Consider the following 21,095-nt stretch of genomic DNA (forward strand, 5'->3'; position numbering starts at 1 on the left):
ATGGTCTACTTCATCATGCAGTGTTTACTGCAATCATGTGCTTTGTACGTGCTGTGTTACATAACGTGATGTTATAGATATCTCCTCCTTTCTGGTTATAGCTCTGATTCCGAGACAAAACCACTTTCGGCCCACCAAAGAAATACCAGCGTTAGTTCTGATGAGGAAACTGCAAATGTTTCACAAACCAGGCAAACCTCAATTTCATCAGATTCTGACAATGGGAGTCATAACTCGGCGTCCAGCACTTCTCCGTCATCTAAAGGGTCGCGTGCAAGTATTAAACGTAGGAAACTGAAAAAGAAACGAGCTAAGATTGAGAGTGACTCGGAGTCCGAGGATGATGTTTCTTCAGCCTCTAAGCAGAGCCACTTGCCAGACACAGTCAGTCACTTCCTGTTGTACTTGTCATACTGTATTCAGTGTTACTTTTATTTCAGAGCATTGTCGAAAAAATATTTTCTCAGCAGATGTTTTAAAAAGTTAATATAAATGAGTTGCAGCTTTAGCTTTAATTTTTAATTTGGTTTTTGACATCAAACTTTTAGGGGATAAATTATCACGCTGACAGTACAGTGAAACATCCCTAACTTTTCCAACCTTTGATGTAAAATTTCACTCTACAGCTGTAGTAATTTCCAAGACAAGGTGTTCGAAGCTTCTCAAAATATCACAGTTTTGTAGATAAAGGTAAAAATCGATGAAAACAAAATGTAAAAAAGTTCTAAAAATCGATGCAAGTTTGGTTACTTTGAAGCCGTAAAACCTTTCTTTGAAAGGCCACGTTGTTTCTACCCATCTTTTATGATGGTGTTTAATTACAGGTGACGTTCAATAAAAGGGTGGCGTTCAATATTTTAAGTAGCTGCTCAGGGTTTTGGGAAGTTGAATTTCATTTAACGAATAACGAACGATAACATCTAACATAAAGTCAAAATTTATTGGAACGTTCTCGTAGTGCTCTGAGGAAGTTTAACACACAACTATGCAGTAGGAGCGTTTTAATTGAATGCCAAGGCCTCAATGTAGTAGGCTCAATCTTTAGGCACTGTGATCCAGGCGTGTTAATTTGTATCTACCGAACACCCGCTATATAATAAATTAAAATAACTTGAAACTAAGTTGTATTTCATGTTACAGCTAATTCCAACTTGGTTTTTGTTTTCAGTTTGTTTTTGTTTTTCTTCCTGTTGGGATTTTTTTGCCTTGTTTTTTTGATTCACTTGCAGCCTTTACTTTAAGCCGGCCTTTTTAAAACGATCTTATCTAACTAGAAAGACCGAGTGATACTGTTTTCATAAGCAGTCTCTCGCATACTTTAGGGCTGCATCGATAACCGTCACATACAGTACAGTGAACCCTCGTTGTACTATTTTAATTCGTTTCAGTGTTGGCTTTGTATAGCGAAAATGTCGTGTAAAGGGGTATAGAAACTTCTAGTAATGATCTGATACAAACAACTTCTGGTAAAAAACATCAAAATTTTATATAAACTGTATTTATTAAAAATTATTAACAAAATAATATGGTATTCTTAGCAACTATAGTTACTTACGGTAGCTTTAGTGTATTTAGTGGTTATGATCTGCAACAAAATGTAACATTACAATGTACTATATGCAGTACATATCATAGGGAGTTCTTACCTTCGAGATAGACATATAACATTAGTTTTGAATTTAGCTTTAATGAATTTAGCTTACTAAACACATGCTTAAAGCAGTTTTAATATGTATTTTACTAAACATCATCTTAGTCATTGGCTAAAATTTTATCACTGATATGTTTCCGGTTTCGTTTTTCCTATAACTTATAACAAATAATGCTGAACTGAGACTGAGCAAACATTGTATTTCTTTCAGGCGATGTTGGAGGGATTCTGGCGATTAGTCTATCGGCATCTTTGTTGTTCCGACGTATTCAGCACACCGACTGCCAAATTTCAATTTTGAGACAGGTTTTCGTTGATATCGTACGTCAAAAAAATTTCTATGTCGGGGTGAAAAACATGTTTCACATCGTAAGGTGAAAAAACCATATAACAGGGTAATGTTAACAGGGATGCACTTTATCTGAAGTGTGTCTCTTATCTCAACCCAACACAAAAATTGTCAAATTTGGCATATGTCGAGGTACGACTGACTGTATTTCGTTTTATGTTTGTGTTATTCTTTTGTACGTCTAGTCCAGTCACCAGTTGACATCTTCTCTTGACCCCGACTTGTTCGATGCTGAGATGAGTGACGACGAAAAGAAGTCAGCGATCAGTGATGAGGAAAATTCAGCCGGCAGCGATGAGGAGAGTGAAGAAGAGGTTGTGAACAAACTCAGCTCCAAGTTTTCAGGGGTAAGAGGTCATTTAGGGGTCATTCAATAAATCCTTAGAGTTAATAAGAGCATAATCTTTAGAGGGATTAACTAGCACACTCCATAGAGGTACTCAAGTGCAAGACTTAAACCATAACTGTCACGAACAACTTTTATTGTATTTACTAGATAAATCAGACACGCTGATTCCGATTTTGTACTCCAAATAAAGATTAGTCCACTAACCTTCAAAGTCATTTAGGCTTTTTTAAAGCGTTTCAATATCCGTTTCGAAAACAACACAATCGGCATTACAAGCTCCGCCCATAAATATGTGACGAAACCTAGCTTTTTTTCGGAAACGGAAGTTAGGAAAGTTTAGTCCGATTTAGAATAATAGAGATGGGTGTCTTAAAACCCATTATTATCTAAATCCAGCCTGTAAAATAATTTCAGTTTTTTATGAAAGGGATATAAACTATTTAAAATTGCTCGCAGCTTGTTACATGACGTTTAAATGGGCTGGACGCCGAGAAAAATGAGCTCAAAAAGCGCGGTTTTATCACGAGCTAGCGTTGTTATCGCGCTTTTTAAATATGCAATGCTAAATAGCTTATCTACCTTTCAGAAAAGACTGATATTATTTTTAAAGCTGGATTTAGATATTAATAGATTTTAAAACACCCGTTTCTATTATTCTAAATCGGTCTAAACATCTCTACGTAACTTCTGTTCCTAAAAAGCTAGGTTATGTCAAGTATTTATGGGCGGAGCTTGTTATGCCGATCGTGTTGTTTTCGAGACCGATATTAAAACGCTATGAAAAATCCTTTATTACTCTGAAAGTTAGTGGCCTAATCTTTATTTTGATTACAAAATCGGAATCAGCATGTCTGATTTACCTAGTAAATACGATAAAAGTTGTTCGTGGCAGTTATGGTTTAAGGCCGTACACACTATCACTCAAATCAATGTTTAGCTGTGAGATTGACCATTAGCTGTTTGTACGTCATCACCAAAGATAAGGTGTACACACTATGAGCGATGAGCTGTTGGTGATAGTTAACCAACAACCAATTAGAAATTGCATAAGTGATATCGCTGGTGATTTTGTTATCTTTTAATTACCGTACTTTTCGGACTACTAGCTGCTACTTTTTTCTGATGGTTTGAGTCATGCGGCTTATATAAGGCTGCGGCTATTCTGCAGCTTTTTCTTCCACCGCTAGGGCGCGTTAACTAGAATCTCCGATTAGTGCACCTCTAGCGGTGAAAAAAACGAAACAATGCCTAACGGTATTGTTCCGTTAGGCACTAGGTTAAAAAGCGTCGGTTAATACGAAACAGTGCCACTGTTTGGCACTGTTCTGTTTTAAACAGCAAAGTTTCTGCCGTGTTAAAAAGCACCATACTAAGTTCTACGGCCTATACAAAGGTGCAGCCTATGTATTGTTTTATTATTGTTTTTTGGAAAATAAAGCAGATTCGGCTTATATAGGGGTGCAGTTTATAGTCCGAAAAGTACGGTATCTGATTATGCAACTCATCATGACTGTAGCTCTTCCTCACGCTCATCAACAAACAGCCAATCAATAATTATGCTAATAGTTGTGGTCATCGGTGTCAAAGTTCAACATGTTGAAAGTGCATCGTCGCTAGCAACGATTAGGTTGGGCATTCTTGCAAAATGACCTCATAGCAGTCCATCGGTGTGGTCAATCACGCAGCTAATCGTCGATTGGAGCGCTAGTGTGTATGAGCCTTGATTCAACCATGTATCAGGGTTGGCATGACAAACTAATGATTCAAATCATTGATGTAACCATTTAAGTCTGATTTTGACTGACAAAAATAATTTCTATTTCGATTTTTGCATAATGTTGGCCAATGTTGCAAAAATCAGTGTTTCTTGACAAACAGTATTGTTTGTCAAGGAGGCAGGACAACAGGTTTAACAGGTAGACCAGAGCATCCCTTACTTTTCTAATAACACCGGCGGTACTAATAACCGCCAGTGTTATTAATTATTACCGCCGGTAATAAGTACCGGCGGTATAATCAAGCACCGATAATTAGTCATCTAAAAGTAAGTAGAAATACAACAATATTTTTTTCTGCCGCCAGGTGTAATAACTTGCATCAACCAATCAGCTATCTAGACCAAAATTATTGTTTAATATGGCTGAGTATTTGGTTGCATCGATAGCGATGAGAGAATTGATCCATTTTCTATATCGCTCGGGTAGAAAGTGTCATCAAAATTTGTCGCAACTGGAAAAATTTAATCTCTTTACTTAAATCGATTCCTAAAGCTATCATGGATTGCATAATTCATTATAACGGAGTGCTACCACATCTTAATAAACTGATAAGCTTTTTAGCGAAAAATAACCAATAATTGAACATTTCTGGGAGCCATTGAGCACCATCTACGAAGAGTTTGAGAGGTCCACTGGAAAACATTTAAATCTATCTAATTTTATAATATGGCAATATTATAACATTTAATTTGTTTTACACTACAAGTTTTCTTAACAATCAACTGTAGAGCCATTGTGGTTTCCCATTCGATGATGGGTAAAGCCTGGTTCCCATATACGTCGCAAAGCACCGGCGACAGCACGCAGGCTATTAGCGATGAAATGGGAACGTATGCGGCGGGTACCGCCAGTAGTTGCCGGCGGCATCGCAATCGTTTAGCGCTGTTCAAATTTCGCAAACGGCCGCAGGCAAAACCTTCCCGAAATGCACTGTACGGGTAAAGGTCACCATTATAGGAACGGCATGGTGAGCGAACATTTCATTTGATTATGCAATTATGTTTACGATATTATTAACGATGTGGCTTTTATGTGAACATATCCCGCCCAGCATAGTGTCGCAAGCGTTTTTGTTGCGCATGTTACCGCCGGAGTCTCGCAATCGATATGGGAACCAGGCTTTAGGTCCAAGTGTTTCTGTAGAGTATAACTGGTGAGTAATAGGATTATTTGTGGACATTTGCCTCTCTATAAAGTTGCGAAACCCTTGCGCTCAGAATTCCGAATGATGTAGTATTTGCTAAAAGGATGAGATACAGTTGGGTTTGCTAGCGTAATGAAGAATAAACAGAAGAAATTGGTTAACCACAGCGATTAGCCTTAGCTTCTAGGTTACAGTCTGTCACTGTATGACGAACGCAGCCAGTTGTATTGGTTGGATCTTTAGGTAAACTTTTAGGAAATATTTATAGAAGATGCTTTGTCCCTAGCTCATGTTTTGAATACGGCAACCAAGAAGTGGAGTTTATTTTGTCTAATTGGGAAGAAGAAAGTAACTTATCTCAAAGGTTAACAGACAGTGCAACATATTATTGCATGAGCAGTACTTAGCAGATATTTGGGTTTAAAGATATTTTTGTGCTATTTCGACCAAATAGCAGGTTTCATCAACATTTTTAAGTTGTGAAAATGAACAGAAAGATTCATGATCTTTGCAAAGTAGCAACCAGAAACAGTTGCGACGGTATATAGTTTTAATAAAATTTTTGCTCGGTTTTTAGACTAAATTGTCTGCAAATTCTTCACTTAAAATCCTAATTCATAAACGTGGAGTTGATAGGTTGATAGGTTTTAAACGTATGATTTCCGAGAATAGCTAATTTTGTAAAAGCAATTTTATAAATTTCTATCGGTGAGAAGGAAGAATGTTTTACTAGCACACTCCACAAGAAGTACGCTCGAGCTGATAGGTGTAATTCCACAACCACTTAAAAATTAAAGCTGCGCATATAAATATGGCACAGCCTTTCGGTATTTGTGCAATTTGCTTTGACTTTGCCATATAATTATCCCTCATGTTGGGTAGTCATTACGAGGTGACTAGATAGGGAATGTGTTTAAGAATGGTGATAAACAGAAGTGCTTTTGTCACGCATTGGCTATTCGTCAGCATTATCATCATATTTATAAATGTCAAAATTTCAGGGTATCTCTATTATTTACTGTACATTTTTTAGCCTGCTGCCAAGAAGGAATCCAAGGCTGCCAGGCGGACGGTAAAACAAGATGAAAAAATGAAGATTTACAGCGAAAAACAGCGTATGATCAGAGGTATGCTTTTATATCTGCTGCTTTATTCAGTTACTGTGACCTTCTACTTATCAGTGTTAACATGATGTCTTCAACAAGCACTGATATTTTACTGTAGATGTGAAATGTTATCTAACACACTGTTTGATGTTTATTAATGCAATTTCATTATTAAATATGAAAATTAAAAAGCATATGTACAAAATATATCGTACTTTTCGGACTATTAGCCGCTACTTTTTTCTGATGATGTGAGTCATGCGGCTTATATAAGGGTGCGGCTATTCTGTGGCTTTTTCTTTCATTGCTAGAGCACATTAACCATAATCTCTGGTTAGTGCGCCTCTAGCGGTGAAAGAAAATACGAAACAATGCCTAACGGTACTGTTCCGTTAGGCATTAGGTTAAAAAGCGTCGGTTAATACGAAACAGTGCCCGTTTGGCACTGTTCCGTTTTAAACAGCAAAGTTGCTGCCGCGTTAAGAAGCACCGTCCTGAGTTCTGCGGCCTATATAAAGGTGCGGCTTATGTATTGTTTTATTATCGTTTTTTGGAAAATAAAGCAGATGCGGCTTATATAGGAGTGTGGTTTATAGTCCAAAAAGTACGGTATGCAAATAGCTGCACAAACATCATTGCTATCACAAATTGTTGATGATCCATGTTATGTTACAATATAAATATTGTTAAGATACTTCACTAACAGGATTAAAAAATCTAGTAATTATGTCATGGCTTTCACACGACTGGTGCTAAATATTATTGGTCAATCTGTGCATCAACAAGATAACATGAGTTTAGCAGCATCTGTGTGGAGCTGCAGCAAGTATTTACACTACGCGTTGGTGATTCATTTGTTGGTGTTTGTAGCCTTAAAGCACATAAATTACATACTTTTTTTATTGTATATTTCAATACATCAGAGTCTTGGCTGTCGAATGAGCTATTGTTTGCCATGGTGAAACAGACATTGGTTGGTGTTTATAGGATTTCCCCAGAGCTCTACCGCGAAAAAGTTTACTGGCATAGTCTTGAAAATTGTGACGTCACAATTCTCATATTCGTTGTTGTTGCTCTTACCGCTTATTTATCAACTACGAAAGTGACGATAATGACGCTAGTGGCAGGCGAAGGTAGGACAACTCTAGAGGACGAATGAAGATGACAAAGGAATCAGTATCATTAGTTCTCCATGTACATATTATTTTTATGATAAGTACCTCAGACTCCAATAACCATACTAAATTTTCCCGATGATATTATGCACTAGCTCTTTATTTTTAATGCGATGTTAAGGGTGACGACTGAGACTAATTAATTTCAAGCATTGCGTGATCTCGCGAAAGTGTGATTGACATTTAGTCCAAGGGCCACGCAACCGCAGGTAATAATTTAATTGATGTGATTTCATTACCTTTATCGACGACAGTACATTTATTGAAGCATAATTAATTAACCCAGAACATGTGTTTGTATTGGTCATTGTATTGGGCATTGTTGATTATCTAGAATCTTAGTTTATTATTAGCGCTCTCCGGGTTTAACAGCACCGAAGGTCACAGAAAAACGCAGCCTCAATGGCAGCGAAAGGGATCGACGACCTAAGGCTAAATGAGAATTATGACGCCACATTTTGAGTACCTGAACCGAGTGCCTTTTTTTGCAGAACGTACTTTTGACACCCCGTTTTTCATAGTTCTATTATTCTTTGTGTATTGAATATAGGCTCATTCGAAAGCCAAGACTCTGATGTATTGAAATATATAATAAAAAAATTATGTAATTTATGTGCTTTAAAGGTTGACTTGCAACAAAATTCACATTACAGTTATTTGGTATTAAAAGATTCACCATGTCTTACTCTATTGTGTTGTAGGTGCAAAATATGTGAGAACGTGATTACAAGCTCTTAAAAGCTCAAAAACGAACAGTTTTAATCGCAGCCACACGAGACCGCTGTAGTTTAGAATCTCTTTCCAATCTATGGTGGTCTCGTGTGGCTGCGATTAACTGTTCGTTTTTTAGCTTTTAAGAGCTTGTAATCACATTCTCACATATTTTGCACTTACAACACAACAGAGTAGGACATGGTGAATCTTTTTATACCAAATAACTGTAATGTGAATTTTGTTGCGAGCCAACCTTGAGTGTTTTCTCCGCTCTTTGCATTCTCAGCTTTCACTAAACCACAGGCTATGCTGTTAGGCTAGTGTTAAGCCTTTATTTCAGGCAAGCATAACTCTGTCTGTCTCTATTCATTATTTCTCACATTTTAATCTACCTTTAATACTGTCCTTGTCTGCAGAGCAGCAGGTATCTATTCCGGTTTACCAACCTCAAAAGAAATCATTGCGAGAGTTCCTTGGCGAGCAGGCACCACAATTACTCAACTCCCTTAGAAATCAGCCAAAAGAAAAACCATTAGACTCAGTACCTAAGCGGAGACACTCAGAGAAACCTTACAGACCCCCAAAGCGTCTGGAGGAGCTAAACTATCTGAAAAGTGACTCTATATTGTATACCCCTGACAAGCGCTCTTTCAAAGCTGATGTGGTAAGTTACTTCCTATTTTGATGAATTGTGTCTAGTAGCTGAGGTAGTTGTTGCCATGGCGAGATATTCCAATTTTTGACAGTTGCTTCATATAATGTTGAAACACTGACTGTTATGCTACTTCCTGTTTTGTCGAGTTACTTCCTGTTATGCTAAATTACTTTTTGTTATGCCGCATAACAGGAGGTAATTAACTCGGCATTACTTATGTCGAGTTACTTCATGTCTTACTTCTTGTTAGGCTGACTTATACTCGATGTTGCGCTAGGCTCAAAGTGGTGATTGTAGAAAATTAAATGACGCCAGTTTAGCAGTTTGCATGCTTATCTTGTTTTATCATGCCTATTTGCCTTATTTGCACCCAAGGTCTGATTTGCTACGATACTTTCTTGCCAAGTATATAAGTAGTGGTATCAAACTATTTCAAAAAAAATCAAAAATAAAAAAAAAACAATTTTTTTATTCAAATTGATTATTTTTCAGTATTTATGATTTTTTTTTGATATTTTATCTTTTCATTCATTTTTGCTCATGGGAATTGTCTGTGTAGTGTAACGCACATCAGAATGCTGATGAGCCGACTTTTCAGTTTTGATGACTTACAGGCTTTTATTGGGCAAGTTCTTATATTTGTTACATTTAACAGTGATATAAAATTATAATGTGAAAACTACATTCAAGTGGACTAGAGCTACTAGCAGTTTTACCCAAAATACGAATACAAGTCAAAGACATAAAAAGGTTTGTGAGGAAAAACTACCAGTTATAGTTTCTATTAATTATTATATTAATATTATAATTAATATTATTATATTTTTAAGTTTCAATTAATTCTGCTTTGAGGTTTAATAACTAAACTCATAGGTCTTAACTTCAGACGTCTTTCTGTAGCATTGTACTATGCATGCGGTCAATATCTTCATCACACTTACTAATTCATGACAGAGGAGTGTTCACAGGTGTGTTACAAACATCAAAAGAAGATTGATGTAAAGAAACACTGATTTTTTGCTAATTTTTGAAAAAATATTGTTTGTCTTTTCTCAAAAACATGTTTCAAATCAGTGTATTTTTTCATGCCAAACCATCTACAGTAATACTTCAACTTACGAGTGCTCCAACGTACGAGAAACTTGAGATACGAGCCGGCTTTTAAGCAAGTTTTAGCACTAACATACGAGCCGTTTGAGATACGAGCACGTGAGTCAGTTGCCAAGTATGCCGGAGGTGTTTTATGAGAACAGCATCAATCTGTATTTTTCAACTGCTCAGGTTATACTTTTGTACCGTGTTTTTGTGCGCGCTTTTTAGTGCAGAATTATGTGAATTAAAAGTACTGCGCGTAGACCGAAAGTTTGCCAGTAAAATGAAAAATAATGCAAAGAAAAGGCAAATGATAACAATTGATATTAAACGGAAAATTATTGAAAAATATGCGAAATGTGTATGCGTGATTGAGCTAGCTCAACAATATGACAGAAATACATCCACAATTATCAAACAGAAGGATTTTATTCAGGGCATTTAGCTCGCAAAAGGACTAATTGTAGTTTCTAAACGGCGCAGCCATCTTCACGACCGCTGGTGGAGAGACTGCTCAGGCATTGGATAAAAGATAAACAATTGGCCGGTGACAGCGTAACTGAAACGACGCTATTTGAAAAGGCCGGTGCTATTTATCAAAACTATAAAAATAGACATTCGGACAAGTTGGCTAGTGGTCGTGCAATAAACCTTTGTGACGACACCCGTGTTCGTCCTAATCGCAACATGTTGAAAGGGCGACAAAGGCAAACGTCCTTAGATAGGTTCATCTTAAAACGGCCGGCTAGTCGTGAAAGCGAAACAAAGGAAAAATTAGCTAACTAGCGAGAAACCTCAAACTATGAACACCGAATAAATGTTAATTACGTAAAGTTACAATGAAAGTTTGCTTTTAGATTTGCTTCTAAGTTTGACTTTTAAGACTTTGATAAAATCCAAACTTATCAAAGTCAACTGTTGTAATGAAGGATAACTTATCTCTCCCTCTCTGGCAAATGCTAGCGTTAGCTGCTATTGGATGTATTTTATTTTACTTTTTGAATTTAACACATTTCCTTGCATTATTTTTTTATTTGTTGCTTTTTGAAAACAAGTGGTAAGTTAGGACAACAACCAACATGTTCTTTCTGTTACAATATCTTGTTTTGAGTGTTTTATTTGCATTTTTTAGAGTACGGAAACCAATCAATATATATATTTAAATGTTCTATATATAAATAAATTGCACCAACATGCGAGTAAATTGACATACGAGCTCAGTCTCGGAACGCATTAAGCTCGTAAGTTGAAGTATGACTGTATTTGAATGTTACAATGTTAGTTTTTGACCTCAATAATAAATTAAATGTCGCTTTCAGAAGCTCCTCATTTCTTGCGGTTTAACGCTTAATTTTTGCAAAATAGAAACTAATATTCTCATATCTAATACAGTCACCTTTTCCTTAAGTTCATTAGACAGGTTTTAGGGTCTTTAAAGAATAGAGAAAGCATAATATTATTATGCTTTATTATTTATCTTGAGGTGTTGACTGGTGTTTTAAAAAAAGAATCAAGGAGATTGACCAACCAGAAGCTGAGATATAGCCAGCCAAACATAGGTCTACCTAAAAACGAATCGGAGGAAAAACCCCTCGAAAACCCCAAAAGTTGTGACGTATAAAATCGACTTATTGGATATGTGCCGGAGTTGCGCACCCTTACCTCCATTGCGTATACTGATTGTTTTAGGCTGTGAGATGCGAAACGCTTCTCGCGGTAGTAAATAATTTACAGACAAGCTTTGGTTTCTCAAAAAAATCAAGCAAACATTGTGTGGTTAAGGCAACTGCCCACAACCCCCTGCCATGATTTGTCAAAACAGAAGAGGATATTTTGATTATTGTGCCTCAAACTTCAACTCTATATGCACCGAAGATCGTCTGTTGAACAAACGGCGCGTGTATAGCCTATGCCGGTCTATAATTTACAATATCCGCTATTCGCAGTTTGTTTATCAGTCGAATAAGACACGCGGGTGTAAATCTTTGTTCCTTCTTCATCTTTGTACCTACTGCAGCATTTAGTTGATTTTTAGGATTATTGTCACTGTTAATTAAACTGTAAGTTCACTACAGCCATATTTTTGAAAAGAATAACTTGACCGTGCTGCTCTTGTCGTAAGAAAAGAAAACAACTTTTGATTTGATTCTTCTGTCTATGTTATCTATAATTGTTTTTTATGATTAATTAATATAATCATAATGCATATTATACAAAATAATAATATACCTTTGTATAGAATTAACGATGTAATTAATATAATTTGTAGAAAATTCCAAATGATAATCGCGATTGATGATTGATTGAAGAAAATACTATGCAGATACTTATGCTGAAGTTCATATCTTATCATTTAATATATTACTTACTGAACTGATCATAGATGCGTGTAATTATTTCATGCTAAAACTAATCTACACGTCAGAGGGACTGGTTCGGAATTTTTGGAGCAATGATTGTTAGGCCCAATTTGATTAGTCTATTCTTTCTACGATTAAACCAATTAAACCGTCGTGATTGTTATAGGAGCGCGTATTAGTTGGCTTGATTGACCAATGGCGCACAAGTCGATTTCATACGTCATATTTTTATGCTAATATGAGGATTACCAAAACACTTATGTTTTTTGGTAGACCTATGTTTGGCTGGCTATATCTCAGCTTCTGGTTGGTCAATCTCCTTGATTCTTTTTTTAAAACACCATTCCACACCTCAAGATAAATAATAAAGCATAATAATATTATGCTTTCTCTATTCTTTAAGAGACATGAAGGGTCTTAACCCTTTCACAGGCAAGTTTTTTTGGCTATTTGAGACCCCCTGGGCAGATTAATTTTTCACAAATTGATTTAAAAAAATCATTAATACACTTTTATTTATGATATTGTATACACGTATTATGTTTTTATTATACAGGTAAATACAAATAAACTTTTATAAGTCAAATTCTTATATTTATAAGTGTTTGTCTAGCTACAGTAATTTTGGAAACATTTGCCCTTGCAGAGGCCTACACCAGTCTTGATATCATGTGCTTATTATTGTTCCTTTATAGCTTTGCTTTTGCCTATAGCCTTTGGAGGATGCCATGACAGTGAAATATTCAGAAAGCAGTAACGGAAGCATAAACAAGCTATAAACAAAACTCTCAATTTTATTTAAATACATTTTTATTTTGGATTTTTTGTTCGTTTAGTATTTCAAAAACAATCGTTTTTTTCTTAAAACGGCTAATTTTTTTGTTGTTAACAGAAACTAATATATTTTAGTTTACTATTGGTAAAAAAATTAAATACAAAAATGCAATAAGCTAGCCAAAAATCAATTTATAAAAAGTGTTCGTGTGGCGACATAATAGTCGCTCTGCCCATTGGCGTCAGTATCGCGAAACGACAATAATGTCGCAATGCGTGCAAAAGGGTCAAGGCCGAGGGTATTCAAGGGGCATGATGAAGGGGGTCATAAGCACTTGTACACTTCACAAAACGTAGCAGTCAAACGGATGTCACAATGATGCTTTGAGGGATCTCGCTGGGTCAGAGTATGAGAGAGATTTATATATTGTAGTTTTTATTTTAATTCATTTGTTTTACTTATTTAATAGCTATTTGTAATCTTTCAATTAATACTTTTATCTACCGAAATACTATCTGCCTAAAAGCTCAACCGCGGAGTAGTGAGGGATCACTATATACTCATGACTCCTTCGCTAAATTGTTACATGAATTTCAGTTGTTGAAATTGTCATGAATTTCGTATGTAATAACTCAGTCTTTACATGTACCTTTAGACCAAACTAGGGCAACGGGTTACTGGAAAGCTGAGCATTGATTTTATTTGTTTCGTTATTTCTTCTATAATTTTTAATGAATATCCGTTTACACTAGAAGTACTGAAGCGGTCACAAGAGCTAAACCCCGAAGTAGTTAGGGCTTACTTAGCCTGTCTTGACAAACTGTTATTTTTGCGGAGTTGTCCATCCGTCGAGCGAGCGACCAACACAACAGCTTGTCACAAGACGTATTGCACCTGATGCATCAGCTGCACTTATAGGGAGTTGTTCTCTTCCGTCTATGCGGCTTGGTTGCGATGTTATGCCTGTCGCTCCATTAGTAATCATAACGAATTTCGCGCGAAGATTTATGTAGAAAAAAATAAGACTACAACGTTTAACTAGCAACCAGTCTTTGCGGTAAACTTTAGTGGAATTTAAGAATAAAATAAATTAAAAATGAAATCCAAAAAAAAAAACAAATAAAACTGATTGATACAAAAATAGAAATAAAACGGACTGAGCGCACAAATAATGACATGTTTAGTCGCTGTTGTTGCCTAAGTTCTTAAGTTCTACTAAAGTTCACCGCAGAGACTGGTCGCTGGTTACACGTTGTAATCTTTTTTTTTACATAAATCTTTGCGCGAAATTCGTTATGAATACCAATGGAGCGACCGACATAACATCGCAACTGAGCCATGTAGACGGAAGAGAACAACTCCCGATAAGTGCAGCTGATGCATCAGGTGCAGTACGTCTTGTGACAAGCTGTTGTGTCGCTCGCCTGCTCGACGGAGGAACAACTCCGCAAAAACAACAGTTTGTCAAGACAGGCTAGGGCTTACTGTATTAAGAATTTTCCCCATATCGCAGTTCTTGGGAGAACCTTTGGTATATTCCCATATAAGTACAGTAGATGCTCCTTTATGCACACCTCCTATAACATAAATTATAGATAACGTAAACAAATTCTGTGAAGTTTTTGCTTCCTACTCATAAACAATTCCATATAATGTAAAGTGTCAAGTTGGTGAGTTTTCAAATTTAATTTGAATGTTAATCTATCTCGTCACACTTACGAAAGAAAAAAGTTCTGTGCGAATAGCGTTATACAGTCATACTTCATCTTACGAGCTTAATGCATTCTGGTACCAATTCAATTTACTCACATGTTGGTGCCATTTATTTATATACAGAATAATTTAATATATATTGATTGGTTTCCAGTCTAAAAACACTAACAAAAACACTTAAAACAATATATTGTAACAGAAAAAACATGTTGGTTATTGTCCTAACTTACCACATGCTTTCAAAAATCAACAAATAAAAAAGAATGCAAGAAAATGTGATTAATTAAAATGTAAAATTAATTACATGTATACAATAGCAGCTAACGCTAGCATTTGCCAGAGAGAGAGATATAAGTTATCCTTCATTACAACAGTGGACTTTGATAAATTTGGATTTTATCAAAGTCTTAAAAGTCAAATTTAGAAGCAAATCTAAAAGCAAACTTTCATTTTTAACTTAACGGAATTAAAATTTATTCGGCGTTCATAGTTTGAAGTTTCTCGCTAGTTAGCTAATTTTTCCTCTGTTTCGCTTTCACGACTAGCCGGCCGTTTTAAGATAAACCTATCTAAGGACGTTTGCCTTTGTCGCCCTTTCAACATGTTGCGATTAGGACGAACACAGGTGTCGTCACAAAGGTTTAATGCACGACCACTAGCCAACTTGTCGGAATGTCTATTTTTAGTCTTGATAAATAGGACCGGCCTTTTCACATAGTATCGTTTCAGTTGCGCTATCACCGCCCAATTGTCGGTCTTTTAACCAAAGCATGAGCACTCTCTCCATCTCGTCGTAAAGATCGCTATGCCATTTGGAAACTGGTTAGTCCTTTTGCAGGCTTATTGTCCTTAATGTTATCCTTCTGTTTGATAATTGTGCATATTGCGGACGTATTTCTGTCATATTGGCGAGCCAGCTCAATCACACGTATACCTTTATCATATTTTAAATAATTTCAAGTTTAGTATTAATTCTTATCATTCGCTTTTTCTTTGCATTATACCATCATTATACCGGCTAATTTTTAGTCTCCGAACAGTACTTTCAATTCACATGATTCTGCACTGAAAAACGTGTACAAAAACACGACGCCAAAGTATAACCTGAGCAGTTGAAAAATACAGTGTGATGCTGTTCTCATAAAACACCTCCAACATACTTGGCAACTGACTCACATGCTCCTACCTCAAGCATGGCTCGTATGTTTGTGCTAAAACGTTCTCAAAAGCTGACTCGTATCTTAAGTTTCGCCTATGTTGGGGCACTCGTAAGTTGAAGTATGACTGTATATAACTTTCGCGACCTTCTAGTTCGACGTAATAGACCGTTAAATGTGTCGGCAAAATGGAGATTAGGTAGCTACGCAATTTTGTACAGACACAAAGGCGATCGATTGGTGCAGGTATTACAACGTCGGTTTACCAATCTACATTAAATGTCACGAGTTGAAGTATCGTCAGAAGTTATCTGTTATCCTAACCTTGGCCCCTGAATACTGTAGATAGATGACAAACAGATACAACTGGTTTTTATAGTAAAAATATTTTGCTGTTCTGCTTTATTGTAGACGCACAAAATATTTGTTATTAGTTATACTTTGCAGAATAGACTTGGCTGTTTAGAAAAAAATAAGCAAATTTTTGCAAATGAATGTCAAAAATGTGCTTTTGCCATCAACTTGTTGTAAAATTATCGCAATCATTGTCTATAAAACCAGTGAGATTGATCAGAAAAGGAGAAAAGTTGTCGATGCAAATCAGTTATACTGCAGTTACGGTGCAGACCACAAATTAAAAGAGTAAGTTGAGCTTTTCCTTTTTGTATAGCCAAAAGGGTTAGTTTGGAAAGATCTTGGAACGGATTAAGCAATTTACATGTATTTTCCTGTTCTTATAGCATAAATTCCCTATAACGTAAACGTTCTTGGAACGGGCTATTTAGGTTGTAGGAGCGCATACTGTATTTTGACACAGATACCACAGTTCTATAGGTTTGCCGTTTCTTCGTTATTTCTCAATAGTTAGCACATCTCCATACTAGTTCTATTCTTGACAGATTTTAGAGACGCCACCCGCTGAAGAGACAGACCCTATCCTTCCCTCAACTCAAAACAAACTTGAGGCTACTCTTCGTAGCCAGCTTCTACCCACACCAGAGGAGGAGAATGAATACCTGCCCAACCTCCTCTCTGAGATCACTAAAGTGGATAATCAGTCCAATGAGGTAAGTTGTCTTCTCTCTCTCAACGTATGGGACTATTGTTTTCCAAGATGGCACAGTTCATACGAGAGCACTGGAGTAATGTTCAACATCTTTTATGGCGCTATTCCTGACATATTCTTTTGGACACGGACTAAGTTTCCATAGAGTAATAGTGTGGCGAAAAGTCTACAGTTTCCCAAAATGTTAAGCACGAAAATGTAAATTTCAGTCAAATCTCTAGTTGGACTCGGTAAAATGAGTTCTGCTTTTTCTTACTGCTTAAAACGATAAAAATACTGGCAAGAAAATACCCACAAGAAAAGATGCATGACTTCGCCAATACACAGCCAAACATTTGGCACTTTGAAGGAAAATGCACGTCGAAATGAGCCTGTCAACTTAATTAATTAGCAAGTGATTCTTTGTAATTTTTGTAAAAGAAAATCTTGTAATAAAGCAAAAGCAAGCAAATATACAAAAGCAAAGTAACAGCGAAAGGAGGCTTCAAAAGAACTTATCGTGCTTTTCGGACTATAAACTGCACCCCTATATAAGCCGCATCTGCTTTATTTTCCAAAAACCGATAATAAAACAATACATAGGCCGCACCGTTGTAGAGACCGCAGAACTCAGGACGGTGCTTTTTAACACGACAGCAACTTTCCTGTTTAAAATGGAACAGTGTCTAGGAGCACTGTTTCATATTAACCGACGCTTTTTAACCCTGTGCCTAACGGAACAGTACCATTAGGCATTGTTTCGTATTTTCTTTCACTGCTAGAGGCGCACTAACTAAAGATTCTGGTTAATGCGCCTCTAGCGGTGAAAGAAAAAGCCACAGATTAGCCGCACCCTTTTATAAGCAGCATGACTCAAACCATCAGAAAAAAGGAGTAAGAAGTAAGAACATTAGTCATGATGCCTAATGTGATACATTAGGTTTGTATCACGAAGTACTGAAGCCGAAAAAACTGAATTGTGTAATAGTGAAGCACTGACTGGAATTACTGTAATAAAGGATTTTCATTCCCTTTTTAAATTGTTTATGTAAATTCAGTTGCGGAACATATCTAACTGGCAGTACTCAGTGTAAATACAATTGATTTTGAGAGTTGTCTGTTCATGCCTAATCATGGTCAGACAACTCTGAAATCATTGTTTTCACACTGAGTAGGACGTCTGCTGCTCAAAGTCAGACTGAATGTTTGCTAACTAAAAAGGCTTGAACAATAGCATAGGATCTAAAGATGATAGATATGGAGTTTGATGCCCTAAAATGTTTAGACTCATGAAAGTAAGAAAAGATTTTTGAAAATTTATCTACAATCTGATCACCATTACATATTCAAGCTTTTGGCGTTTCATTTCCTTTGCAGAAACTGACCGAGTTAGACAGCCAAGAGCAAGTGAAGTCACCTGATGATGCCAGGGAAGATGACTCCCAACTGACTGCCGAACGTCATGGATCTCAGTTGAGTTCAGTTGCTGCTGAGGATGGATCTCAGATCTTTTCTCAGTATACAAACTCACAATTGAAGTCTCAGTCATCTCTCGAGGAACAAGTGGCTGTTTCACAAAGTGCAGACAACTCTCAGGCTCCTGATAATATCAGTTCTGTAAAAGTCATTGAAAAGTAAGTGTAGATCTCAACTGACCCTAGACCACTTTCATTTTACTAAACGCCTATGTACTTGTACCACTAGAATATGTAAAAGGTAATTGGTTGACTCAGGTAAGAGCAAAGAGTAAGAAATTGTCTTCCATTGTCAAAAGACAAAGGTTTTTTTTACACCTGTTATCTGCTTTTCAGCAATAGCTTCAAGTGTGCATGTAAATTGGGGTTAACCAATCGCATTTGAGATCTCGCTCTATTAGCAAGAGATGTTAATGAATTGGTTAGTCAGATCTGACTAGAGTTTGTCAACTGTAGAACAAGTCCGATGCGACGACGAATTGAGGCGAAGAAACTGAAGCTAAGGAAGTTGGTGGGAGATACGGTAGATTTAGAGATGGTTCCTCAGTTGACATGTGACATGGATGGAGTCGTCATACTCGACAATAAGACCCTTGAGGGTATGTCTGCTCATCTATTGACTCGGTGTGTTTGTGCGAGTTCTGTCTTGAGTACTAATCTTGACAAGTCATCCAACCCATCTGCTGACGCTTCTAATGCAGACTCATGCTATATACTATGTTTCCATGACTCACATGATTTGAAGGATTCGTAAGTTGAGTTACTTTGCAATCGAGCGTTTCAATCACTGTTTCCATGATGCGCAGTACTTCGGAGTTGTGCCCTCTCCAAATCATGGAAGCGGCGTCTTCGCACTGAAATCACTGCGCACTGATCAGCCACTGGAACTGGACGCATCATGGAAACATAAGCCTGGTTCCCATATCTATTGCGAGACTCCGGGCGGTAACATGCGCAGCAAAACGCTTTCGACGCTAGGCTCGGCGGGATCTGTTCACATAAAAGCCACATCGTTAATAATACCGTAAACATAATTGCGTAATCAAATAAAATGTTTGCTCGCCATGCCTTTCCTATAATGGTGACCTTTACCCGTACAGTGCATTTCGGGAAGGTTTTGCCTGCGGCGTTTTCGAAATTTGAACAGCGCTAAACTGTTGCGATGCTGCCAGCAACTACTGGCGGTACCCGGCGCATACGTTCCCATTTCATCGCTAATAGCCTGCGGTGCTGTCGCTGTATATGAGAACCAGGCTTGTGAATGAACACCTGTCGATGCGGATTTAACACCAGCGCTTGACCCCATAGGTCAAGTACTTGCCTAATTAATGACTCTATAAATAGCTACACAGTCTTGTCACGCTAAGCTTAGCAGCAATCGGTTGGAACGTTGGCGCATTGAGACTGCTGAAATCGAAATAAAAATGACTGAAGCGTGAAAATGGTTATAATTGAATACCCGCGATAATCTAATCCGCATGACTTGCATGTGCTGTTTCCATTATTCACAAGCACAATGGGTTCGGTAAAGTTTTGTGGATCACAAAACTCGCTTAGATTGTGGAATTATGTCCTTTCCATGGCACAGATAACTTACGGATTGGCTCAATTTTGTGAATTATGCGCTTCATGGAAACGCAGTGATAGGAAGAATATAATTTTATTCTATGTCAAAATTGATGCGGGAAAATATTCAAAATTAACCAGTTTTAATCAACATAACTGTCATTTGCAATGAGGAAAGCAGTGACGACTCCTGAAGGCATCGATATCAATGTTTGTGATATGATCCCGGTTGATGTATCTGAGCTGCACTATTTTTGTGATCGATTTATAATCCTTTAAAGATATACTTGCACAAGAATTTTAGTCAATTTTATCAGAAAGTATCGGTATTTTTCTATCAGTTCAATGCAGTTGCGATTTGTTTCGGATGGTTAAGGTGATCTGATTGCCAGGATGTTTCCAGATTAATTTTGCTCAAAATTGATTGTTATTAAAACACTCGATCAAGTTGCAAAGAGACTGACAGCTTAGAGATGCATAAAGCTTCAACTTAAACACAATAGCCGATATCTGAGTTTACGATTAGGAGAGTTTAAACTATGACATCATAGCTAGTTAGCTGTGGCTGTGGAAATGCCACGCCTCCGATTGATAACATATTACTGAGACACTAACTTTCACCATCCAAAAACCCATTTAAAAAAATAGCTAGGGTTACTTAACCACAACAATTCTACTTCTTCATTCTTTACTTTTTGACTCCCATATATTGGGAGTTTTCCTTCCCTAGACTTTTGAGAAGATAACTCCAAAATTATATATAATAAATTGATAAAATTTGTTTTTGAGTAATAATTAATATTTTAATTATTATTAGTATTTAGACTTTTTTGCTAGTATAGATTGATATAAAAGTCTTCTGGTCTATATTTATTTTTAGCCCGAGTTGTAAGCTTCAAAAAGTGTAAAAAGAAATTTAGTTTAATGCAAGTGTATGCAAATTTTTTTAAAGTACGTCGCCACCGGAAGTGAGCCTCTATATCAAACGATG

At 36.8% G+C, this 21,095-nt stretch overlaps 1 protein-coding gene across 1 annotated transcript in view; it reads left to right on the forward strand.

Annotated features, from left to right (window-relative positions):
- The first annotated feature begins 294 nt into the window (after positions 1–294).
- Positions 295–21,095, forward strand: part of LOC137397140 (claspin-like) — a 63,867-nt gene continuing 43,066 nt past the window's right edge. The window contains exons 1-7 of the mRNA XM_068083427.1: positions 295–384; positions 2,186–2,347; positions 6,305–6,398; positions 8,683–8,930; positions 16,918–17,085; positions 18,441–18,697; positions 18,995–19,137. Of these exons, the coding sequence (XP_067939528.1) occupies positions 2,237–2,347; positions 6,305–6,398; positions 8,683–8,930; positions 16,918–17,085; positions 18,441–18,697; positions 18,995–19,137 (1,021 nt within the window). The 5' untranslated portion in view covers positions 295–384; positions 2,186–2,236. The remainder of the gene's footprint in view (positions 385–2,185; positions 2,348–6,304; positions 6,399–8,682; positions 8,931–16,917; positions 17,086–18,440; positions 18,698–18,994; positions 19,138–21,095) is intronic.

The sequence above is a fragment of the Watersipora subatra genome, chromosome 5 (assembly GCF_963576615.1).
Source record: "Watersipora subatra chromosome 5, tzWatSuba1.1, whole genome shotgun sequence".
In the NCBI taxonomy this organism is placed as follows: Eukaryota; Metazoa; Bryozoa; class Gymnolaemata; order Cheilostomatida; family Watersiporidae; genus Watersipora; species Watersipora subatra.